At 29.3% G+C, this 26,798-nt stretch overlaps 6 protein-coding genes and 1 long non-coding RNA gene across 8 annotated transcripts; 5 read left to right on the top strand and 2 right to left on the bottom strand.

The window, feature by feature from the left end:
• Nucleotides 1–465: 465 nt before the first annotated feature.
• LOC130447524 (zinc finger protein 271-like) lies at nt 466–5,419 on the bottom strand. Its single transcript, XM_056784390.1, has 2 exons — nt 4,448–5,419; nt 466–4,229 (listed from the first exon to the last, which is right to left on the bottom strand). The coding sequence occupies exons 1-2, from the start codon at nt 4,749–4,751 to the stop codon at nt 2,329–2,331; spliced, it is 2,205 nt and encodes a 734-aa protein (XP_056640368.1). The 5' UTR covers nt 4,752–5,419; the 3' UTR covers nt 466–2,328.
• A 296-nt stretch (nt 5,420–5,715) lies between these two features.
• On the top strand, nt 5,716–9,629 carry LOC130447527 (zinc finger protein OZF-like). Of its 2 annotated transcripts, XM_056784394.1 has the most exons (3): nt 5,716–6,299; nt 6,368–6,414; nt 7,445–9,617. In XM_056784394.1, the coding sequence occupies exons 1-3, from the start codon at nt 6,292–6,294 to the stop codon at nt 9,073–9,075; spliced, it is 1,686 nt and encodes a 561-aa protein (XP_056640372.1). In that variant the 5' UTR covers nt 5,716–6,291; the 3' UTR covers nt 9,076–9,617. The 2 variants fall into 2 exon arrangements, with proteins under 2 accessions (XP_056640372.1, XP_056640371.1); XM_056784393.1 differs by having other exon boundaries at nt 5,716–6,414; nt 7,445–9,629.
• LOC130447531 (gastrula zinc finger protein XlCGF57.1-like) lies at nt 9,474–12,600 on the top strand. The gene is made up of 3 exons (XM_056784401.1): nt 9,474–9,587; nt 9,658–10,238; nt 11,123–12,600. Exons 2-3 carry the CDS (start codon nt 9,896–9,898, stop codon nt 12,493–12,495), a joined length of 1,716 nt encoding a protein of 571 aa, XP_056640379.1. The 5' UTR covers nt 9,474–9,587; nt 9,658–9,895; the 3' UTR covers nt 12,496–12,600.
• Nucleotides 10,514–15,797, bottom strand: LOC130447549 (uncharacterized). The gene is made up of 3 exons (XR_008910260.1): nt 15,525–15,797; nt 12,394–12,499; nt 10,514–10,750 (listed from the first exon to the last, which is right to left on the bottom strand). It is a non-coding gene; the product is annotated as an uncharacterized LOC130447549 (long non-coding RNA).
• LOC130447536 (zinc finger protein OZF-like) lies at nt 12,856–16,316 on the top strand. Its single transcript, XM_056784407.1, has 2 exons — nt 12,856–13,489; nt 14,065–16,316. Exons 1-2 carry the CDS (start codon nt 13,153–13,155, stop codon nt 15,285–15,287), a joined length of 1,560 nt encoding a protein of 519 aa, XP_056640385.1. The 5' UTR covers nt 12,856–13,152; the 3' UTR covers nt 15,288–16,316.
• On the top strand, nt 16,310–19,364 carry LOC130447537 (zinc finger protein OZF-like). Its single transcript, XM_056784409.1, has 2 exons — nt 16,310–16,668; nt 17,159–19,364. The coding sequence occupies exons 1-2, from the start codon at nt 16,392–16,394 to the stop codon at nt 18,430–18,432; spliced, it is 1,551 nt and encodes a 516-aa protein (XP_056640387.1). The 5' UTR covers nt 16,310–16,391; the 3' UTR covers nt 18,433–19,364.
• A 309-nt stretch (nt 19,365–19,673) lies between these two features.
• LOC130447823 (zinc finger protein 62 homolog) lies at nt 19,674–26,666 on the top strand. Its single transcript, XM_056784855.1, has 4 exons — nt 19,674–20,368; nt 21,429–22,832; nt 23,803–24,162; nt 24,751–26,666. Exons 1-4 carry the CDS (start codon nt 20,014–20,016, stop codon nt 26,664–26,666), a joined length of 4,035 nt encoding a protein of 1,344 aa, XP_056640833.1. The 5' UTR covers nt 19,674–20,013.
• Nucleotides 26,667–26,798: the final 132 nt, after the last annotated feature.

The following is a 26,798-nucleotide window of genomic DNA, read 5'->3' as shown; positions in this document are numbered from 1 at the left end:
TTGTAAAATAATAACAAAATACATATAAATACTTTCGTCTAATAATATTGAACTTTACTTTAAGTGGATGTTTAATCATTAGGAAAAGTCAATGCGGATCAAAACAAACGAACGAACTTATCTTATTGACGTATGTCATAAAAATAGTATCAGTTTCACCATATTTGTTATGTTAATATCACTTTTGTTTTTAATTGTATATTTACACTATTTTCTTCAGTTTGCTTCGTTTTTATTTGTGAGTGAATTCGCAATCTCGTGACACAAAATTTGATTTGAATTCTGAGGTTACCAAACACTACAAATTTAAAACACTCGAATTGGATGGTTTTTTTGTTTATGATATACAATTTTTATTAAAGAAAATTCGTTTTAGCCACGGTTATTTATTCGAATAAGCAGTATAATTTCCACGTGAGAATTAATAGATACGGGATAGATAAGGTTGAAATAAAAATTACGATAAAAGTAATAATGTTTGAATATATTAAAATTATTCGAGACAATGCTAAACACATATTACTACAAAATAAAATCGAATAGTAGATGCACCAAAAAATAAAGTGAAATGCTTAAACTTTCTTATCTGGTAGAGAAATTGTCTTGCTGCCTGTCAATAAATGATGGTAATATCGAAACAAAATATTAAACCCATAAATAGATATCAAATATCAGTTTTTGTTTTTTGAAATGGAAATTTCAAAATTGTAATTTGAAATAACTTATCCAAAAAAGCATCTTATACCATAAAATTTGGCACAGAACGTTTCCTAAGTACAATTTAGCCATTTAAATCTTATTTAATTATGTAACAAAAAAAATGTAGACAATCTTAAATCCAAAATGATAAATGACTAACCAAACACAACTACATTCATCAAATTGGTTATCGAAACCTTTATATTTGTGCGCATGTGTATTATCGTGCGGAGAGCGCATGATGTGTGGATGTGCTCTTGCGCACGACGCGTGCCTTGACAGACCCCAGTAGTTCTATGTAAAATGTTTTATTGTACGGATTTTTCTTTTATTATTATTATTAACAAGCAATAAAGCCTTTTTTATTAAAAATGATTTGTTTTATTAACCACGTACTTTAATAAAACCCCTTGTTTATGTAGAGCAAAGGTAAAGATGATTCTAATATATAGCATAAAATGAAGCGCATACAAAATGGCGCTGGTTTAGTGACAGTACGATTTGAATTGAAGTGAAATTACCCGAAAGGATCAATAATTATGTTTATTTCACTTTATTATGGAATACCACCAATCGTTTCGAGGAAAGGCGCAACCCATCTTGTCACCTACTCTCTTTCTTCTGCGCCCAAACTCGTTGGCAGCAACATATCACCGCCACCAATACCGATTTTGAAAATATTCCGGAGTGAGGTGAGTCAATATGATTCAGAGTTTAATGCAACAAATACCCGGGCTGCTGTTTTTACAAACAAGGTCAGGATTCGGTCCTGTGTGGACATAAGAGATCGCCATTGTATTATATAGGTTATCAATTATATATTTATTTCATAGCTATCCCGCCACCTTTGTACGAGTCAATTAAAAGTTCCAATTAATTGGCTCAACAGGTATGGGGGGTTGAGGCCAGTGTTTTGGACTTGAGAAAAGACGATTCCAATACGCGGCTTTTGTTGACAGGTTCTAATAAATATACGTGGTGTTACATTAACAGATTTGTTTTATTTTAACAAAATACAGCTATCACCGCAAATTAGCTTGTTGGGAGCAATACGTCCAGGTATAGTCACGTGACCGAATTAAGTGAAGCAGTTTAACAAAAACTCGAAGTAAGAGTTTGGAGGTTAGGTTTTTTTAAAAAAATGATAATACGCAGCTTTACTAAATGACTCTCCAAGCTTTTTATCATTTCCTTGTAGAAATACTGACAAATAACCTCTTCTACATCCACGTCCTTCCACCTCAGTTATGGTACATAAATGTGTGTTGTTTTGTGAAAGTTTTTAAGCAGATAGTTCAACTTGAATCAATTTTATCCTGCCAGGTTTGGAAAACTACTTTTTACACACCTGGTTGATTCAGTTAACAGTTTGGAGGTTATGTTTTTTTAACAAAATGAAAATACGCAGTTTTATTAAATGACTCCAAGTTTTTTTTATCATTTTTTTGTAAAAAAACTGACAAACAACCCTTCTACATCCACGTCCTTCCACCTCAGTTTATGGTTATGTAAAAGGTTTTAAGTTTATGATTTAATCTTAATGAATTTTATCCTATCAAGTTTGAAAAACTACTTTTCAATGAAAAAATTTTCCATTACATTTCACATTAAAACGTTTCCAAACAAATGTCACACATGAATGGTATTTTCTTCGGTGTGACTGCGTATATGAGTATTCAAATTACTTTTCTGGGAAAAAGTTTTCGGACAAATGTCACATTTGAATGGCTTTTCTTTTGTGTGGCTACGCAGATGTGTCATTAAACTAGCTTTCCATGTAAAGTCTTCCAAGCAAATGTCGCATTTGAACGGCTTTTCCCCTGTGTGAATACGCATATGCACTTTCAGGTGAATTTTAAGCGAAAAAGTATTTAAACAAATGTCACACTTGAACGGCTTTTCTCCCGTGTGAATGCGCGAATGTGAATTCAAATTATTTTTCTGCGAAAAAGTTTTCAAACAAACGTCGCATTTGAATGGCTTTTCACCCGAATGGATACGATAATGTGCGTTTAAATTATTTTTTTGTGAAAAAGTTTTAGAGCAAATGTCACATTTAAATGGTTTTTCTCCAGCGTGGCTACGTAAATGTACATTCAAATTACCTACCAACGAAAACGTTTTAAAACAAATGTCACACTGGAATGGTTTTTCCCCTGCATGGCTACGCAAATGTGCATCCAAATTACTTTTCCTTGAAAAAGTTTTCGAGCAAATGTCACATTTGAACGGCTTCTCTCCTGTGTGACTACGGAAATGTGTATTCAAATTACTTTTCTGTGAAAAAGTTTTCAAACAAACGTCGCATTTGTATGGCTTTTCGTTCGTGTGACTTTGCATATGTGTCATCAAACTGGTTTTCCATGTGAAATATTCCAAACAAATGTCACACTTGAATGGCTTTTCTCCTGTGTGAATGCGCATATGTACTTTCAAATGAATTTTAAGTGAAAATGTTTTGAAGCAAATGTCACATTTGAACGGCTTCTCTCCTGCGTGGGTACGAAAATGTGCATTCAAATTGCTTTTCCGTGAAAAATGTTTCAAACAAACATCACATTTGAACGGTTTTTCTCCTGTGTGACTACGTAAGTGCGCATTCAAATCACGTTTCAGTGGAAAAGTTTTCAGACAAAAATCACATTTGAAAGAACTTTGTCTTTGGTGGGTACGTAAGTGTGCATGTAAATTACTTTTTTGTGAAAAACTTTTTAAGCAAACATCACATTTAAACAGCTTTTCCTTGGCGTGGACAAGCAAATGTGTATTCAAATTACATTTGTTTGGAAAAATTTTCAAACAAATGTCACATTTAATCAGTTTTCCTTCTGTTAGTTTACCCAAATGTGCATTCAAATTAGTTTTTTGGGAAAAAGATCTCAAACAAATGTCACATTTGAATGGTTTATCTCCTGTATGACTACGTGAATGTGCATTTAAATTAGTTTTTTGAGTAAAAGTTTTCAGACAAACGTCACATTTGTATGGTTTTTCACCCGCGTGGCTACGAAAATGTACGTTCAAATTACCTTTCAACGAAAAAGTTTTCAAACAAATGTCACATTTGAATGGTTTTTCTCCAGCATGTATACGCAAATGTGCATTCAGATTACTTCTCCTCGAAAAACTTTTAGAACAAACTACACATCTAAAAGTCTTTTCTTCTCGTCGGATACGCAAATGTCTATTCAAATCACACCTTTTCAACTTCTGAATGTCATCTAAACTCAACTTTAAATTATCAGTAAATCTGATATCTTGTAATTCTGGTTTTATATCATCTATTTCAATTTTCACATTTTCATCAAGATTTTTGAATATGGAAAGGTCAGTTCCTTGCTTTTCATTATAACTTATTTTTTTCTGGTGAAATTTCTTTTTATATAGTAATTTCTTTTGTTTCATACAATGATTTGCAGAAAAATGGCAAAAGAATTCAATTTGATGTAAATATAAATTTCCACAAAACATACAGATCACAATCCCAGAAATAGTATTTGGTTTTAGATGTTTCCCACTTTTAAGCAGTCCTGTAACGGAAATTAAAGATTGTTCACCAATCCATAGTTGTACAAATCACAAAATAAAATGAAATTTCAGTATATTTCTATATAACACTGTAAAAATTACAATTCTTATAAATTGTTAAAAATGTGTAGATATTATTTACAATTTTTTATATTTTGCTTACATAAAAACGTTGAGATATTAAAATGTAAAAATATAACCAACAATAATTTCAACTCACCTCTTGATTTAGTTGGTCTTCTAAGATTCCGTTTTTTACCTTTAAATTTATTTCGAATTTTAGGTATAACCTTACGAGAACTGTCCTTTTCTGTTTTAGTAACAACCGTAGATTCTCCAAATATTTGAACTGTGCTTAATTCATCATTTACTTCTTGTTTAATAGGACGCATATTAATTGTATTTACATTAGAAAAATCATGGATAGACACTTCCTCACTCAATTCTTGTTTAACATTAATATTCCAAAAAAAATCATTTTGGAAAATATCTACTTCCTTAACGGTGTTTTGCTCCGTATCCATTCTTTCGGCGTTATATCCAATTATTAATTAATTGGAAGTTATTTAAACAAAACATGTAAGCAAATCGTAGTATACATTGAACAGTCAATTCTTCTTCTATTTCTGTTTCATAGTATAAACACAGAACATACCTTAAGTATGTTATGTGAGTATAAATGTCTATTTAAATATTAGAAACCATATGTCTTATAGAAGAAAGATTATTTTTTGAAAATAAAAATATCTCAAGTTGCTGGATAAGATTATTACTTCAATAATTCACAGACAACTTAATTTGATTTCATCAAAATATTTCGAAAGTATGGAAATTTTCCATTACAGAATTTCATTTTATTTCTATAATTTATAGAATTCTGCAAGTAATTAATATCAAAAAATATATTTGGAACATCATATATTGCCGTATAATGGTAATTGATATACATTGATGTAATAAAACCATAGATAAATTATATATTTATATTGTGGCTAAATTATCTAGCTCAAACAGGTACAAAAAAAGAAGATTTAGGAAACTGCTTTTACTAAAGGGAAAATAAATTTTTATATTAAAGCTAAACATAATTGTAAATACCTATAATATTTTGTTACAAAAAAAGCACCACTTGTTATCTAATGACATCGTATCACTGAACACAAACAAGAAATACTACGAAGAAGATATTGATGTATAACATCATAATACTAACGTTTTACTATATATGTAATACTGACATTGACAACTTGCAAATTGTCAATGTCAAGTAATATTTTCGTGCGAAATATGTCCAATCAATTTTTACTTGTTTTTTGAAACCAATTTTTATCACAAGATACCTAAAATCAAGGCGATTTATCAAGAAAAGAATTTAAATTATTCACCTATATTGACATTAAAACAAATAGAGTTTATGTTATATAGCAATAAGGGACCAAACGTGAAAGAAGATGAAACCATAGCGCGCCATCTATTTATAATAGTTTTACAGTCGCCCAGATAAAGTTTTCGACGGCGTATACTACACGAAGTGCCTGCAGATAAAACATGTAATAGTTTTACTTTATCTATGGCAAAACTAGACGCTTTTATATAAAGACCGAAGTCCACACTAAAAGTAAATTGTAATAAGTGTAGCAAAATGTATTAAGCAAACATTTATGTACAACAGTAGAAAAAATTCTATAATTATAATAGAAAATCATATTCAAACTTATGTATAACGGCATCCTATTATAATTTATAAAACCAATATCCACATAGTAAACATTTTTCGATGTGGTATTCTATTTTTAATTAAAAGTGAATTTATCTGTACAATGGAAGTAAAACAAGAGGCTTACGATCCTTTAATTGCTGAGCTAAAATATGAGACACAGGAATATCTTATGCAGAATGAAATTGTTAAAAACGGGTTGATAAATCAACAAAACGAAGAAAAAAATAAGGAATTGATAACGATAAAAGAGGAGAATAATATTGAAGACCTGTGGATGAATCAGGATGATTACCAAATAAGTAATTCAACCATAAAAGAGGAACTGCTTTCAACAAAACAAGAAAATGATCATGTAAGAGTTGATTATTCGGAACCACATAACTATAAAAATGAATCTAACGAGAAGTTTCATATTTACAGAACTAATAATAAAACTTTTCGAAAAAATATGACCAAGTTCAGTAAAGGTATGTATGTATATTAAATCATAAATTGTGAACAATGTAGTAGAAATATGTATCATATATGCAATTTTTCTTAAATTACTTTAATTTTGGTAAAAATTTCAAAACTTGTCATCTTTATGTGCATCATAATTATCTTTTCTGATATTGTAAATCCGACTAAAAGATTTTTGAACTTAATTTGCTGCCCTGGGCTACAGTCTAATCAGCCTGCCAAATCCACTATTGGTCAGGGTTAAAACTCATTAAGAAAAATGTAAATTAATCATATTTGTATATTAAACATAACATAATAAAATAAAACTCAACAATCTGGTATACAGGGTGTTCTGGTACTTAATGCAAAAAATTGGGAGTGAGTAGGTGACTTGAAAATAATACTGTGACATAATAAAATTCTCATACGACCCCTCGTTTCTGAGTTATAAGCCTTTAAAGCTAAAGAATTTGTAACTTTTACAGGGATAACCTGTACAATCTAAATATAGCAAAAATGAATATACAACTATAATAAAAGTGGGCGTTTTACACTACTACACACTTCCAGAGTCTATGGAGAATATTTATTTGAAATTGAAAGAGAATTCCAAGGTTCTGCCTCATAGCGTCACAATTAAATGGGAATTAATAAAACTGTTGGTGTGGGGCAGGCTTCTCTGGAATCGACGTCCCCATTCGGGGATCCTATCGGCGAGGGACGTTGTACCTTATAATGAAAAGAGAATATCTATTTCCGGAAGTTTGATCTCTATCGTAGGTCAAACCAGAGCGTATGAATGTCAAACAACCACTGTGGGTGCCCGGCTTTATATGTGAATGGGAAGTCCTGGACCACCCTGTATAAGAAGAGTTTTTGGAGTGAAAATAGGAAATGAAATATTTGATCTTTTGATGAAAATATATACATTCTGTCAATATCTCAATTCCTACTAATATCTATAGCTTTGGGTAGATTTGAATTCTATTGCTTATTTAATATTTTATTCTCAATTGTTTTGAGACAACCTTGTATATTGAGGTTTATGATTTACAGGAATTTCTAAAAACCACAACTCCATTAAACACAGCATTTTGCCCAATGGTATAATTATTTGTAAATTATGTGGAAATTTCTACACTAAGAAATTTGAATTTTATCATTTTTCAAGACATCTTGTGAAAAAATCACTCTTAAAACGAAGCTACGGTATGAAACAAAGTATTAGTGATAATTTGGAGTATAGAGTAATTGAACCAGCAAATGTTATGTCAATAAATAGTCGAATAAATGATAAATTAAAAGAATCATCCTACGATAACACTGATAATACTATAAAGATAGAAAAACCATTCAAGTGTACAATTTGTTTGAAATCTTTTAGAAAGAAAAACCGTTTGAACGAACACGTGCGCATACACACGGGAGAAAAGCCATTCAAATGTGAACTTTGCTCAAAATTGTTTAAACATAGTGTTAGTTTAACCCGACACATGTTTATACACACCGGTGTGAAACCATTTAAATGTGAAATATGTTCGAAAGTGTTTGCAGTTAAACGTTATTTGATTGAACACACACGTGTCCACACTGGTGAAAAACCATTCACTTGCCAAGTTTGTTCAAAATCATTCAAAATTAAAACCAATTTAGTCCAGCACATGCGAATTCATACCGGAGAAAAACCATTTAAGTGTGAAATTTGTGCGAAATCGTTTACAGTGAAGAATCATTTGGTTTCACATATTCGTTGTCACACAGATGAAAAACCATTTCAGTGTGAAATTTGCTTCAAAAGTTTTAGAGATAAAAGTAATTTGATATCTCATAGACGATGTCACACTGATGAAAAACGATTTAAATGTGAAATTTGTCTGAAATCGTTTAGACAAAAATATTCATTGAATAAACATATGTATTGTCATGAACCAGACAAACGATTCAAATGTGAAATTTGTTCCAAACTGTACAGGAATAAAAGTAATTTAGATCGACACGTGCGTTCTCACACTGAAGAAGAACCAATAAAATGTGAGATTTGTCAAAAAAATTTTATACTTGAAAGAAATCTAGTCACTCACATGCTCTCCCATACATTCGAGAAACAATTTGAATGTGAAATTTGTTTGAAATCTTTTAAACAAAAATCGTTATTAAAAAAACATTTGTTGTCTCATGTAACAGAAAAACGATTCAAATGTGAAATTTGTTCTAAGTTATTCAAAAATCAAAATAATTTAGACCGACACATGAGTTTGCACACAGAAGAAAAACCATATAAATGCGAAATTTGTTTAAAAGTTTTCATAAGGCTAAGAAATTTAGTCACTCACATGCTGTCCCACACAAACGAGAAACAATTTAAATGTGAAATTTGTTTAAAAACTTTCAAACAAAAATCGTTATTAAAAAAACATATGTATTCTCATGGAACAGAAAAGCGCTTCAAGTGTGAAATTTGTTCCAATTTGTACAAAAATCGAAGTAATCTAAATCATCATATGCGTGTGCATACTGGAGAGAAACTATTCAAATGTGAAATTTGTTTGAAAATTTTCACACGTAAAAGTCATTTAGATACTCACATGCGTAGTCACACTGGCGAAAAACCATTTAAATGTGAATTTTGCTTGAAAGCGTTCAGAGATGTCAGTAAATTGAATAGACATACATTGTTGTTACACTGATAAAAAATGAAGGAAATGTACAAATACTATTTAGAAGAAGTTATCACACTTTTTAATAAAACAAAACTTATTCACTTACCACCAATTTGTAAATACATATTTACATTATCGTGTGTAGTAATATTTATACATATTATATGTAAATAGAAAAAACAAAATAAATTTTAACTTGAAAACGCATTGTCAACTCAGTTTTTCAAATTTTCAATATATATTGCACTATGGAAACAATGATAAAATTCCAATTGTAATTATCAAAAATACGAACTTTTAATAGTGAATTTATTTTTCTTTGTGATTATGGGCTAAATCCTTAGAGCAGTATCCACCCAGCTAAGTTAACATTTCTGCAATCAACTATATTTACAAATATGTCATTATAAAAAGAAGAAGAAAATGGTCTGGAACCCTTTGATTATATTTATACTGCAAAAAATTGTTACAACTAAACCAATGTAAAATCATAGTATCTAATTCAAAATAATGTAGTAATTTACCGTTCATCAGATTATGTAAGTATCAATAAAAAAATATTAAATCAAGGTTATAATTTACTTTTACTTTCTCTATGGTATCGTCTAGGCTGCCTGTATTTCAAGGTGCTCGTATTATGATTTGTCTATAAAAACAAGTTGTTGATTTATTGTTGACATAAATAGTGCAATCTCAGACTTTATTCAACTTCGAAGAAAATATTAGAGAATTATTCAAATTTATTCTATATTAATGGAGATTCTCTCAAATCTGTTTGATTTTTAATATTAGTTTGTTATGGTGATAAATAATTGGATTTAAAAAGTAAATTTTCGTGATCTATACAATGGAACCTTACGATACCTTTTCTGATGAACTAAAACATAAAACACAGGAATACATTGTGCTGAATGAAAATGTGTTGATCAATAAACAAAACCAAATAAATGAGAAACTAACTATAATCAAACAGGAAAATAATGTTGAAGACTTGCGGACGAATCCTGAAGACTACCAAATAAGTAATGACATAAAAAAAGAGTTAGAGTTAATAAAACAGGAAAATGATGTTAACTCACCAGTTGGCTTTATGCAACCACCTGCAAACTTTAAAAGTGAATCCAATCAAAAGTTTTATGCGTCAAATAACAATAAATATCAAGGAAAAGGGTTCAAGAAACTTAGCAAAGGTATGTAAATTTATTATATATTTAATACAAGTATTAAAGTATGAAGTATTTAACAGTTATTCATAAAAATTGAACATTTAAATAGTTTGTTATTATTTTAACTGAAATTTTTGTGTATAAAATTATAAGAAAAATTCTTATGAGATGGGAGAAAAGAATTTTTTCCTAGTTATTTAACTCCTCATATACATAGTTAATACATTAATTTAATAGAAGAGAATCTAAATTTGAGGGTTGCTATTAAAGGTTTTAAGGTAGACAAATAATAACTAATATTTATAATTGGATATTTCTTTATTGTTTTTCAAAATATTCCTCCATTAATATCAATACACATTTGCATGCGATTGAACTAATTATCCAAGCATTTTTCCCTCGAAAACATGTGATTTGAACGTGCCAACCACTTCTATAGAAAAACCTTGATCTCGCAATTTCTTTTTGATCATTGGGTAACAAACAGGGACTGTAGGGATTCGATGTTTTGAATGTTGATAACTTTTTTGTTCGAACTAAAAGTGAGAGTTCTTAAATGACCAATTCGTAATAGGCCGTCCATTGGAATATTAGTCATGATTTGATTCGTATGAATGTTGTTGGTGACTTATTAGTCACGTGGTGGCCGACCTTCACCATTTCTAATATTTTTTAGGAACAAAAATAAACAAAATTTCGAGGTTATATTCTGATATAATCTTTATTTTGATATCTATATCTTACAAATGGATGCTGTCGTTGGTTTTTGGTAGATTTATTACATTATTCTGTTATCTATAAAGTTTCCTTGCTAATAGAAGAAGATATTAAGGAATTTAATATTTGGTTATATTTTCATCATAGAACTTTTCGAGATAATCTCGAATAATAAGATCTATTATTTACAGAAACTTTTGAAAAGAGCGACTCTATGAAGCATAGTATTTTGCCCAATGGTATAATAATTTGTGAATTATGTGGAAATTTCTACACTAAGAAATTTGAATTCTTGTCTCATATTTCAAGACATCTTGTCAAAAAATCACGTTTAAAGCGATACTACGGTATGAAACAAGGTATGAATGATAATTTGGAGTATAGAGTAATTGAACCAGCAAATGTTACCTTAATAAATAGTCGAATAAATCATAAATTGAAAGATTCATCCCACAATAACACTGATAATATTGAAAAACCATTCAAATGTACAATTTGTTTGAAATCGTTTAGAAATAAAAATGGTTTGGATGAACACATGCGCATACACACCGGAGAAAAGCCATTCAAATGTGAACTTTGCTCGAAATTGTTTAAACATAGTGTTAGTTTAACCCGACACATGTTTATACACACCGGTGTGAAACCATTCAAATGTGAGATATGTTCAAAAGCTTTTGCGTTTAAAGGTTATTTGATTGAGCATATACGTGTCCACACTGGTGAAAAACCATTTGCTTGTCAAGTTTGTTCAAAATCATTCAAAATTAAAACCAATTTAGTCCAGCACATGCGAATTCATACCGGAGAAAAACCGTTCAAATGTGAAATCTGCTCCAAATCATTTACGGTAAAGAATCATTTAGTTTTACATATTCGTTGTCACACAGATGAAAAACCATTTGAGTGTGAAATTTGCTTCAAAAGTTTTAGAGATAAAAGTAATTTGATATCTCATAAACGATGTCACACCGATGAAAAACCATTTCAATGTGAAATTTGTCTGAAACCGTTTAGGCAAAAATATTCATTGAATAGACACATGTATTGTCACGAACCAGAAAAGCTATTCAAATGTGAAATTTGTTCCAAATTGTACAGGAATCAAAGTAATTTAGATAGACATGTGCTTTCTCACACCAAAGAAAAATCATTCAAATGTGAAACTTGTCAAAAAATGTTTATACGTGAAAGAAATTTAGTTACTCACATGCTCTCCCATACAGGCGAAAAACAATTTAAATGTGAAATTTGTTTAAAAACTTTCAAACAAAAATACTTATTAAGAAAACATATGTATTCTCATTGTGCAGAAAAGCGCTTCAAGTGTGAAATTTGTTCCAATTTGTACAAAAATCGAAGTAATTTAAATCATCATATGCGTGTGCATACCGGAGAAAAACTATTCAAATGTGAAATTTGTTTAAAAATTTTCACACGTAAAAGTCATTTAGATACTCACATGCGTAGTCACACTGGCGAAAAACCATTTACTTGTAAAATGTGTCCAAAAACGTTCAGGAATGTCAGTCAATTAAATAGACATACATTATTACATGGATAATCACCTTAAATTGAAAAGAAAATATTCCTACTACTCCATTATTTGTTGTTATAATTATTTTGTGTAATTCAATGTTTTTATATAAATAAATATCATTAAATCAAATTTCCCATAATTATTAATCCCTTAAGTAATTGTGAATTATTAGCTATTAGGGCCAAATTCCGAATTACTTTAGGACCGATCTTAAACGAACTTTCAAAATTGACGTTCCCGATGGAGTGAAGTCATCGACTTGAAAGTACGCATACGATCGCTCCTAAATTGTTTCTGAATTGGATCCTCGAACAAAGCTATTCAATCACTATTTTGTCTATGGCGTCAACTAAGGCTGCCTGTTTTTCCAACTATCGACACATATTTCCAAAAACAATGGATGAAACTACCCTTATAATTATTTGTCTTGAATCTAATATATTTTGATATTTATTTTTTTTTTTGGAAAATATTGTGCGTTTTAAAAGTGAAGTTTCGTGTGTAGCAAAACAAACATTTTTCATCATAACCTAACATGATCGACTAAAATTGTAGAATGCGTGAGAACTTATTTTATCAAAAACATTCTATCGAAATTTACAAGAACAATTTCGATATAGTTAAGGTTTAGTTTTGATATGAATAATCTTATCTTAAAAGTGAATTTTTATAATCTGTACAATGGAATTGAAACCAGAAAGTTACAACCCCTTATTTGAAGAGCTAAAATATAATGCACAGGATTATCTTAAGCAGAATGAAAATGTGGTTATCAATCAAACAAGTGAGGGATTAATTATGATAAAACAAGAGAATAGTGTTGAGAATTTGTTGATCAATCATGAAGAATACCAAAAGAGTGATGTAATAGTAAAAAATGATTCAATTTTATTGAAAAATGTGAATAATGACATGCCAGTTGGGTATTTGCAACTACCTACAAACCCTAAAAGAGAATTTGACAAGAAGTTTCATTTTATGTACAAAAATGGGCGAGGTTTTCATAAGTTTAGTAGAGGTATGTAAATTTATTGTTACATATATAATACAAGTAAAGAACTATTACCAATTTCAAGTAAAAACGTATTAGATTTTATTTAAATTGAAAAAAATCAAAGATTTGTTACTAGTTTAATTAACACTTTTGTGAATCAATTATATTGACAAGTCCATTAAAAATTCGTGGTAATTTTGCTTTATTTCAAAGAAAAATATTCATTTGTACTTTTTTACATTTAATAGTTTCTCATATATGTTTTACACAGTGAAATTATTAGTATAATGGTAAATAATGCACAATATTTTCTTTATAATGCATTATTTTAGTAAAACACCTTATCTAAATATTGTTTTATATTTCTATGCAATAAACTTTCTTATGGGATTTATACCAGTGTGGACTGACGCATTCACAGTTAAAAGTCAATCAAAAGATACCCTCACAGTTCTAAAATATTGTAGCCGTCAACTTTTTTGGTCCTTTTATAGGTATTAGCTTATTTCTTAATCATATTGCATAAATTTTTGTAATATATTAATTTTTTCGTGACTTTTTTCAAGATAATCTTGTATTATAAAATTGATTATTTACAGGAACTTCTAAAAGTCACAACTTTATGAAGCACAGCGTTTTGCCCAACGGTATAATCATTTGTAAATTATGTGGAAATTTCTACACTAAGAAATTTGATTTCTTCTATCATCTGTCAAAACATCTTGTCAAAAAATTGTGTTTAAAGCGAAGTTATGACATGAAACAGAGTACAAATGATAATTTGGAGTATAGGGTACTTGAACCAACGAATACAATTTCAATATTATTGAAAAATGAATTACAAAATCCATCTAATGATATTGAAAAATCATTCAAGCATACAAGTTGTTCAAAATCTTTTAGAAAGAAAAACAGTTTGAATGAACACGTGCGTGTACATGAGGGAGGAAAACCATTCAAATGTAATCTTTGCTCGAAATTGTTTAAACATAGTATTAGTTTAACTCAACACATGCTGATTCACACTGGTGAAAAACCATTTAGTTGTGAAATTTGTTCAAAATCCTATGCATACAAAGAATCGTTGGTATATCATTCACGCACACATACGGGGGAAAAACCATATAAATGTGAAATTTGTTCAAAATCGTTTGTTGTTAAAAGTCATTTAACTGAACATGCACGTGTTCACACATGCGAAAAACCGTTCAGTTGTGAACTTTGTTTGAAAACCTTCAAATTTAAAACTAAGTTGGTCCAACACATACGGATTCATACTGGCGAAAAACCATTCAAGTGCGAAAATTGTTCAAAATCATTTCCAGTTAAGGAATATTTAGTTTCACACATTCGATATCATACAAACGAAAAACCTTTTAAATGTGAAATTTGTTCGAAATCATTTGTGGTTAAAAGTCATTTTACTGCACACACACGTGTTCACACTAGAGAAACACCATTTAGTTGTCAAATTTGTTCGAAATCGTTCAAAATTAATAGCAATTTAGTGCGACACATGCGAATTCATACTGGCGAAAAACCGTTTAAATGCGAGATCTGTTCGAAAACGTTTAGTGCCAAAAAGAATTTAGTGTTACACACTAGAAGTCATACAAACGAAAAACCATTCGAATGTGAAGTTTGTTTCAAACTTTTTAGCGATAAAAGTAATTTAGTAACTCATAAACGATCTCACTCTGATGAAAAACCATTTAAATGTGAAGTTTGCTCAAAATCTTTCAAACATAATTTCTCATTGAATAGACATATGTCTTGTCATAAGCAGGAGAAATTATTCCAATGTAAAAGTGGAACGTTATAAAAATCCACATATTCTTCAGACAAACAAAAAACCATTTAATTGATATTTTTCGTTCAAAAGGTTCAATGACATTTAACTGATATTAGTTCACACTATCAAAAGCACATTGTGAAAAAAATACATACTTATGTATAAAACCGTTTTTAACTCTTCTAATTAAAAATAAAAAACAAGATTTCCATTCCATATTCCAACCTAAACTAACCAGTAAATAAAAAAAAAATAAAATGTTCTTACTGATCAATCAACTGTTCCTACACCATCATTGTACAGATTTTTTATTGTAATTTCTTCTAGTAAATAAATTTTTATATATATTATAGATTAATACAAATTATCAAAATTCAATTAATTTACCATTCCTATCATTTTTATGTAGATAATCGTTTCACGTCATATTAGTTTACAAATTTATAATATAAAACTGATATATTCAACCACGTGCGCTTTCTGTTCTTTAACGCTAAGGTTATAACTAAAATATAATAGGCTATACAGCCAAACAGTATGAAGTAGTTTTGTGGATAGTTTGTTTAAATACAAATTAAGAATTTTTGGAAGCGTTTGATATTGATTCCGAATTTAATTACCACTACAACAGTTATAATGCTTAATTTGCATTTTGATAATCAATTTATCGATTTTACCATGGTGGCTAGACGATTGTTATTAGGTTTTCTACAGTTAGGCAATCTAAGAAAACAGCTGTTTTATGTCAAACTAACGGCAGTGGAGTATATATTTGATTTTATCTTGTTTTTCTTGGTTTTTTCGGTAGAGTGAGTTGTTTCATGGTGTTGAGAGGACATCATAGATACATTTAACATCTCTTTTAGAAACCAAACAGTTAACATCTGAAGACGATAACTTGGTTATCGAAACGCGTAAGACAGTGTATTGTGAGCGGTAATCATTAATTATCCATTCAAATAAAAGATGGCGTCACCACACCACTGTCTCAGACAACTTATAGAGTTAGTGGCTAGCTTAGCTATGTAAACTAGGCCATTTTAATAAATGACGAATAGACTCATGTTAATGTTTATTTATGTCGTGATTTCGTTAAAATAACTTTTTAATTGTTAATGTGATAATCCACACATAATGGAGAAAGATAAAATGGTTTTAAAGGATGAAGTAGAGATTCAAGAGGAATTTCTCTGTGATATGAATACTGTATTTGATAAAAATCTTGTAGAAAATATTCAAAATATAAATGATAATATGATTAGTATGCATACTATTAACCAAGAAAAAAGTGAGGACTTTAATACTATTCAAATATTGGTTGATGTTAAATCAGAACAGGATATTTCTGATGTTAATACACATCTTAGAAATGAATATTTTAAAGAGATACGAAAACGAAGTAAAATGAGAAGTGAGTAAAACGATTATTTGATTCTAACTTATGTATTTAGTATTTACATATTTTCTATTTGTGATATGTTTATTTGGCTCATAACCTACAAATATTATGTTTTTGAATGTGCTATTTATGAAGGAAATTCTACAGGTATCATCTACTATAATATCTAGAGTATTTCTTTTAAAATTCATCTAAATAAATAGTTAATGTTCTAAATATTTTCTTACATTTATACACTCCACTTTTGGAGTGTACAGCTATTGAAAGGTTTGCACATTACTTGTTATCTAAAAACCCTTTTGTGAATATTCTTCCGTGGAATTAGGGTTATTGGGGAAAAAAAGTAAACAAAGAAAAGATTGAACACTAGGACAACATAGATAAACGAAATAATAAAAATATTGAGCAGTATATTTTTATAATTGAAAAATTATTGATTTTGCTGCTACGTTTTTCTATGTAGAAAATACATTTTGAAAAAGCAGTTTTTATTTACTTACAGGAGCATCGAGAAATGGAAAAGTGGGTAGTGGGATAATGATATGTAGATTTTGTGGAAATTTATATACAAAAAAAGAAGAATTTACTAGCCATATCTCAATTAATCACCATATAAAAATAAAGAAAACATATCATATTAAATTTAACAAGAAAAATAACACACAAAAATCCATTACTGATCTTAATATATCTAGAAATTTTGATAGAGATGTTAAAGATGAAATTGAAGTAACTGAATATGATTTAAAGGAAGAATTTCGAGGAAGCAGCATATTTGAACTCAATATTAGTGTTAATTCTATTAACAAAAACTCCGATTTGAATTTATGCAAATCAGAAAAACGATTCCAATGTGAGATTTGTTCGAAAGCCTTTCAAAGATTATTTGATTTAAAAAGACATTCGCTTACTCATACAGGAGAAAAGCCATTTGAATGTTACGTTTGTTTGAAACCGTTTTCACGGAAAAGTAATTTGAACCGACATTTTCTTTTTACTCATAAAGTAGAAAAGCCATTGAAATGTGATGTTTGTATGGAATATTTTATTAACAAAGAAGATTTAAACAGACATGAGTGCAAACAAGTAGATGAAAAAACATTCAAATGCAATTTATGTTCGAAATTATTTATATGTAAAGGAAGTTTAATGAGACATCTGTTTCTTCATACAGGAGAAAAACCATTCAAATGTAACATTTGCATGAAACAGTTTACCAAGAGGGGAGATTTCTACATCCACCTACAGACCCACAATGAAGAAAAACCATTCCGATGTGATATTTGTATGAAATCGTTTTCACTTAAGGGATATTTAAATAAACACTTGCTTATTCACAGAGGAGAAAAACATTTCAAATGTGATATTTGTTTGAAATCGTTTTCACAAAAAGCATATATGAAGAGACACTTGTTGAATCACACGGAAGAGAAAAAATTCCGGTGTGATATTTGTTTGAAATCATTTTCTTGGAGTCAGGATTTAAAGAGGCATTTACTCAGTCACGAAGGTGAAAAACCATTCCGATGTGACATTTGCTTGAAAACATTTGTAAGAAACGATTATTTAGAGACACATTTGTCGAAGCATTCAGGTGAAAAGCCATTCGAATGCTTTATATGTTCAAAATCGTTTTTACGGAATCAGGATTTAAAAAGACATACAATTTGTCATCATGGTGAGAAACCGTTTAAATGTGATGTTTGTTTTAAATCGTTTGTAAGAAACGATTATTTCCAAAGACATTTGTTGAAACATTTGGGGCAAAAGCCTTAAAAATATGACTTTTGACTTGGAAAAATCATGTGCTTTGATTTATATAGTTAAATAAAATTTAAATGATCCACAATTTATTGGTTTCAATCAATTTTTTTCTAAAATCTTTATTTTTACAACGAATTTATAAAAAAAATCGCACTGAAAAAATTTTATATAATTTTGGTAGTATGCATAAACAGGTACAAGTACACGTTCTAAGAAAAATGAATTGCTCTGGTATACAAATACCCATTTTGGTCGATATTAAATATAGACTAAGTGATTTTCTTCGCCTAAATACTGTCATAACTCAGAAAATCTCTTTTATTGTACTATTGGTGCTAGAAAACTAAAAAATCTCATCTCAAATAATTTCATATAAATAGTTGCCATTGCAGAACTTTGTCAGTTTTTGAGCTATCATCCGAAAAGTGATGAATAAAATTAGAATTAATTTCCACCGGTTTTTACTCCATAGTTTTTTTTGACTTATGACACTATTTCAACGGCGATACGATATAATGCCATGTATGATGTGACTAAATTATTAAAATAAAAAAAATCAAGATCATGAGAATGTTATTCCTTCTAACCAAATTTACATCGACTGCGGGATCTGAACCGACCTAATTAAAATATTTTAATATCTAATTCAGTTTTTTTTCTTTGAAAATAGCACCCTAACATCTGGCCGAATTTGCCCAAATTTCTGTCCGTATTTACCACTAATATCTAATTTATTTTACCTGAAATATTCCAATCTTTTTCTCTCTCAAATTTGTGTTAAAGTTTCTTAATTGAAACCTATATCAAGAAAGTTAAGTATAAACATTGATCAATTTATCATCTAGTTCGCCATTTTCAAGAATGGGTTGACAACGTTGTTATTTGTTGTTCATAAAGAGTGTATATATAATAAAAACACTTTACTACGTTTATTTTATTTAAGTTATTCTTGTCTCTTGGCACGTCGTTGATGATAATAATAATCATGGGCTTGACATATGACATATGATGTTCTTTGTGATATCGATATGAGTGAATATTAGTGACGTTTTCATAGTTTCCTTATCATATTATTAGAGGAATATATTAATATATATATATTATGTAATTAAATTACAAAAAGGTCAAAAAAAACATCAGTTAATCGAATTTGTCAATTGATATACAAGGATTGTATCATATGACTATGATCCGTTCACTTTGATTCGAATTACTTTCTGAACATAAACTCTCTTCGCGGGTTGAAGACTTCTAGTGCGATTCGATCGGTTTATAAACTGATTCTGAATCAAACTCGCGAACAAATTATTGAAATGATTGATCAATCAACCTGAAAAGTTGTTCCATGATACTGTTGTTGTTCTATGGTAACATGAAATGACATAATTTGATGTTGACGTTATTAATGTTTGTTTTCACAATTAACTTTTATTGTTGGAAAGGCGTTGTTGTTGTTTCGTGTTAAGCAATTTCAAAATTCTTTTCACTTCAAACATTTAAACAATTAAATGTAAATACAAAAATAAAAACAAGAGCTAAGGTAGCAAATTTATAGTTTTAATAACTAAGGATTGTACTCTCATAATGTAAGAAATGGAAAATAATTTGAAAATTGAACACCAAATAGAGGAAAATGGATTGGCTTTTATAAAACAGGAAAATTGCGCTTACCATGAGCTGGATTTGAATGAAGACATTATTAATAAGGAAGAGAATATTTGTAACGAGAATGTGAGGGAAGATTTGGATGAAAAAACAATTTTAATTGAACAAAATGATCTAATTCTAAATTTAAATAACTTTAAACAAGAAACTATCGATGAAAATACTGATTTAATAGATAATAGCAATGAAGAAATTGAAAGAGAATATAATATTTCTGATTATCAATATGAATGCAATGAAAACAAACTAAAAGATTCATATAGGAGACGAATTAGATTAAAAGGTAAGTTTATTTGTAATATGTGATGATGATAATCTAAATTGAAATTTTTTTATTATTTTAAATAAGTCTATCTAACATCTATTGCCCCAAGTAGAGAATAGAAGATGTTAAATAACCATGATGTTGTTGAAATCAGTTTCTTGTTTTCTTTGTTGATTTATTTAGTTGGTCAAATCTGGATATTGCTAATGTGACTGTTTTCATTTTTGTTGGACATAAACTATATAATATTTCAATTTCGATCAAATCATTATTTAGATTTATACAAGGTTAAAGCAAGTTTCTGATGTCATACATAAAATTTATGAAGTTCTTATATGTGAATTAATAGTTACTACCTCAAAGGTCACTTTTTAAAAAGATACTTTATTAGAACAGTGAAAAGACAATATTAACAACTAAAATTACAATAGCAACCAACTAAATATATATAATTCTGCAAAGATTAGTTCTGTGAAATATTTGTTGAATTATAAATCAGCAACTTATGTTTGTTATGAGCTGGCACCGTACTTTTAAGGTATCGCGATTTATAGAGTTGTTCTGGATTGTGCTGGGTTTGTTCTATGCCGTTGAAAAAATTATTTTTCACGAATTTTGCGGAAAATCATTTTTTGTTTTAATAGTTCTAAATTGTTCTGAAGAGCTTCGTTCCAAAAAAATTAGCTTTTTAAAAGTTTTACAATTTTTACATATTTATGAAAATAATTTTTATTTCTGAATGCATTTTTGAAAAGGAATTGAAAAAAAAAATGTATTTAATTTCTTGACGGGAGCTATGAAAAATCATCCCCGTATGATTGAAAATGTTTTTTTGTTGGGCTCTTTGGTAGAGACAGTTTTGAAGCTACTTTCTTCCCAATTATAGAGAAGGAAGCCCTTCTTTTATGGTTACTCTCTATAAAGAACAAAAGGTTTTTGTTTTTCCAGGACCTTAAACTTCCCTAATCCCAACCAAAAATTATCCATAGTATCTCTATATCTCCTCCGGCGTTCTTCTAATTCAAAACAATTTCCAAGATTTCGTCAAAACTTTTCTTATATATTTTCAATAATTCAGGAACGTTGTACAATGAAAAATATGCGGAAATTAAAGGGGTTATTATCTGTCAATTATGTGGAAATATGTACGTGAAAAAAGAAGAATTTCTTTTACACGTGTCAACAAAACTTCATTTAAAAAAGAAGAAATGTTATAAAAATGAAGTTAAGAAGAAAAAAGTTGAAAGAAGGCAAATAATTACAAGATCTGATTCCATTAAAGAAGAAATAATATCCAAAGATGAATTAAAGAAGGAAAAACCAGATATTGAAAATAGTACACAAGGTATCAATGATATATCAATTGAAGGTAACGTTTGTATAAGGAGAAATTATTCAAATGTACATTTGTCTCAACACATAGGAAAAAAACCATTTAAATGTGAAATTTGTTCAAAATCTTTCTTATACAAATCAAATTTAACTTCTCACATGAAATTTCATACTGGGAAGAATTTATATCAATGTGAAAATTGTTCGAAGTCCTATGCTCATAAATATTTGTTGATAAATCATATACGGAAACATACTGGGGAAAAACCATTTAAGTGTGACTTTTGTTCAAAAGGTTTTCCAGCTAAAGAGAATTTACAAAAGCATATTAAATATTGTCATACAGGTGAAAAGCATAAACATCAATGTGAAGTTTGCTTAAAAAAATTTGTATTTAAAAGAGAATTGAAAACGCATATGAGTTTACATAAAGATGAGAACCTGTTGAAATGTCAAATTTGTTCAAAATTATTTTCCCAGGATTATTTGTTTCCCAATGATCACACTGAAGAAAAACCATTTAAATGTGAAATTTGTTCAAAATCTTCTCCAAATGAAGAAAAGACGAGATCAAGATCCCCTGTAATAAATACTTGTTCTAAATCTCTTCCGGTTGAAGATAATTCACAAAGTTTTGAAAACCTACATAAATGTGATGTTTGTTCAAGATATTTCCAAACTCTATCATCCCTGAACAAGCATTTATTACAGCACACTGGAGAAAAACCGTTTAAATGTGAAATGTGTTCAAAATCTTTTTTTCACAAAGGTAATTTAAATTCCCACATGAAAATTCATACTGGGAAGAATTTGTATCAATGTGAAACTTGTTCCAAATCCTATGTTCATAAATATTTGTTGATAAATCATGTACGGAAACACACTGGGGAAAAACCATTTAAATGTGACATTTGTTTGAAGTCCTTCCCTGCTAAGGTAAATTTAAGTAAACACGAGCAAAGTCACTGGGCTAAAAACCGATATAAATGTGATATTTGTTCAAAGTGTTTCTCAAGTGTATCTACTCTGAACTGTCATTTGATTTCTCATGAAGTAGATGAACCGCTTAATTGTGATCTTTGTTCGACATCGTTTCAATTTGAAGACGAATTAAATTCACATATGCGTTTTCATACAGGGGAACCTCTTAAATATATATAAAAAACATATACAGTGTCGCTTACCATTAATACATTTAAGATGTTATACACTAGGGCCTCGGTAATCCGGAGGGAAAAAACAAGATCGTAAAACACATATTTAACTTTCGTTTTTTTAATCAATTTTTTACATTCGCACTTCATATTAAAAGCCACGTCTCTAAATCGACGGAAAAACGACTTCGTGGCTATCAAATTCGTTATTTTCAGCCCATTTCAAAGCAAAGTTCAAAGCCCCTACTGCCTCTAAATTACCAACTTTTTTGGATCGTGTTCAAAACGTTTTAAGTTTTAAGGTTATGTGTACTTTTGGTATCTTATGCGTTCCACAAAGTACATATAAAGTAACTCTTATGTGTTATTTTCGAAAACATGGGTGCTCCACGAGCTTTAAAATTTTGTTGTAGACACAAATTGTAGAATTGACGTTATGAGAACATTCATTTCAAATTCTTGTGTTTACTAATAAGACTAAGATAGTGAGATGTATAGTTTCAAAGACGTGTATTCGTATTTTATAATCAGTTAATAAAGTAACTTGTATTTCGGACACTACAACAAATAATTAGTGACATGATTTCAAGTTTGACCTTGACACAAAATTTACCGAAGTTTGTGTGCCAAGCTCATAAGCGTCGATCTAATGGGTTTCGTGCCCATGATCCGTTCACTTCGATTCGAATTACTTCCTGAACATTGGATTAATCAACATTCTGAAAAGTAGTTCTGTAATATTGTATTCTATGGTAACGTAAAATGACAAGTGAAACGCATAACTTGACGTCGACATCATTAGTGCTTGTTTTTTTAGTTAGATTTATTGTTAAGTTGTTGTTGTTAACTCGTGCTAAACAACTTTATATTTAAATAATAATGAAAGGTTGAATTTTGACAAAAATAGAAAAATTGAAGCGAAGGTAAACAAATTTATGATTTTAATAACTACTTAAGGAGTGTAAGAAATGGAAAATAATAAGAAAATTGGTAAACAAATCGAGAGCTCTACGGAAAATGGATTAGTTTTTATAAAACAGGAAAACTGTGCTTATCAAGAGCTGGATTTGAATGGACAAACTATTTTTAAGGAAGAGAATATTTGTAACGAGAATGTGAAGGAAGATGTTGACGAAAAACCAATTTTAATTGTTCAAAATGATCTATTTATAAGTAACGTTAAACAAGAAACTATCGATGAAAATACTGATTTAATAGATAAAAGCAATGAAGAAATTGAAAGAGAATATAATATTTCTGATTATCGATATGAATGCAATGAAAACAAATTAAAAGATTCATATATGAGACGAGTTAGATTAGAAGGTAAGTTTATTTGTAATATATGATGATAACTTGAATTAAATTTTTTAATTAGCTTCAATAAGACTATCAGAACATATATTTCCCCATATAGAAAATAGAAGTTGTCAAATAATCCTGATACTCTTGGAATCATTTTTTTTTCAAGTGTCTAGTCGTCGACTAAACTTATGAATAACAAATTAGTTATCCGATTATTAAAAAATTTTCACCTAGTGATCATTAGTTATATGAGTAAATTAATTTAAAATTTTATTATTGCATTTGTTGAACGTAATAATTAATTATCAAATAAATTGATTTAAAATAATTTATTGGAATAATGATTCAATTGATTTTGACTTATTATTTTAATTGAAAACACACTGATAAACTTTGAATTAAAAATTTAATTACCAAGGTGTACGGATTTAATTTTGTGTACAGGTTAACTCATATATTATCCGAGTTTGCAGCATGTGTTACTTTACCAGGTTTTACAAAAAATTTGAATTCAATAATTTATACATTAGTGTTTTTTGAATGATTTTTTCAGCGTGAAATTTAAAACAATTTCGTCACAACTTTTCTTATATCTTTTCAATAATTCAGGAACGTTGTACAATGGAAAATATGCGGAAATTAAAGGGGTTATTATCTGTCAATTATGTGGAAATATGTACGTGAAAAAAGAAGAATTTCTTTTACATGTGTCTACAAAGCTTTATTTAAAAAAGAAGAAATGTTATGAAAATGAAGTTAAGAAGAAAAAAGTTGAAAGAAGGCAAATAATTACAAAATCTGATTCAATTAAAGAAGAGTTAAAGAAGGAAATACCAGATATTGAAAATAGTACACAAGGTATCGATGATATATCAATTGAAGGTAACGTTTGTATGAGGAAAAATTCAAATGTACATTTGTCTCAACACATAGGAATAAAACGATTCAAATGTGAAATTTGTTCAAAATCTTTTTTACACAAATCGAATTTGACTTCACACATGAAATTTCATACTGGAAAAAATTTATTTAAATGCCAAACTTGTTTGAAAATATACGCTCATAAATATCTGTTGATCAACCACTTGCGACAGCACACTGGGGAAAAACCATTCAAATGTGACATTTGTTCGAAAGGTTTTCCAGCTAAAGAGAATTTACAAAAGCATATTAAACAATATCATACAGGTGAAAAGCATCGGTGTGAAGTTTGCTTAAAAAATTTTGTATTTAAAAGAGAATTGAAATTGCATATGAGTTTACATACAGAAGAAAAACTGTTAAAATGTCAAATTTGTTCAAAATTCTTCTCCCAGGAGTATTTGTTTGACAATGACTCAAGTTATCATACTGGAAATTATCCATTTAAATGTGAAGTTTGTTCAAAATCTTCTCCAAATGAAGAAAAATCGAGATCAAGATCCCCCGTAATAAATACTTGTCCTAAATCTCTTCCAGTTGAAGATAATTCACTAAGTATTGAAAACCTACATAAATGTGATATTTGTTCAAGATATTTCCAAACTGTATCGTCTTTGAACAAGCATTTATTACAGCACACTGGAGAAAAACCGTTCAAATGTGAAATTTGTTCAAAATCTTTTTTTCACAAAGGTAATTTGAATTCCCACATGAAAATTCATACTGGGAAGAATTTGTATCAATGTGAAACTTGTTTGAAGTCCTATGCTCATAAATATTTGTTGATAAATCATATACGGAAACACACCGGTGAAAACCCATTTAAATGTGACCTTTGTTCGAAATGTTTTCCAGCTAAGGAAAATTTAAGTAAACATGAGCAAAGTCACGGGGCTAGAACCCGACATAAATGTGAAATTTGTTCAAAATCTTTCGCAAGAATATCTACTTTGAACAGCCATTTGCTTTGGCACAATGGAGAAGAACCGTTTAAATGTGAAATTTGTTCGAAATCGTTCCAATTTAAAGGGCAATTAAATTCACATATGCGTTTTCATACAGGGGAAAATTCGTTCAAATGTGAAATTTGTTCAAAATCATTCCCTTATAAATATTTATTGACCAACCACATGAGGCAGCACACGGGAGAGAAACCCTTCAAATGTGACATTTGTTCCAAATCTTTTTTCCACAAAAGTAATTTAAATTCACACATGCGACTTCACACTGGAGAAAATTTGGTGAAATGTCAATTTTGTTCAAAAGTTTATGCCAATAAGCATTCGTTGGCTGACCACTTACGGAAACACACGGGTGAAAAACCTTTTAAATGTGACATTTGTACAAAATCCTATGCATATAAAGAATCGTTAATATATCATTCACATAAACACACGGGAGAAAGATTTTTTAAATGTAACGTTTGTTCCAAATCGTTTCCAGCTGAACATAATTTAAAAAAACATATGCAGTGTCACTTAAACGACACTACATACAAATGCGGCATTTGTTCACGCTCTTTTACAACAAAGTCTAACCTAAACAGACATTTGTTTTTACATAATGGTGAAAACGCCCTCAAAAGCGAAAGTAATCACGAGTAACTATATTTTGAAGGTAGATTTTTGGAGAAAATAATCCAGTGTGATGTAATTTTAAAAACCCAACAGGTTACAAAAATAAAATTTAACTGCTAACTACAGAATAATTAACTTCATTGAAATGTTATAAAATTG

The sequence above is a fragment of the Diorhabda sublineata genome, chromosome 8 (assembly GCF_026230105.1).
Source record: "Diorhabda sublineata isolate icDioSubl1.1 chromosome 8, icDioSubl1.1, whole genome shotgun sequence".
NCBI classification, from domain to species: Eukaryota; Metazoa; Arthropoda; class Insecta; order Coleoptera; family Chrysomelidae; genus Diorhabda; species Diorhabda sublineata.
The sequence above is the reverse complement of the archived record's forward strand: the minus strand, read 5'-3'. Positions and strand labels throughout refer to the sequence as shown.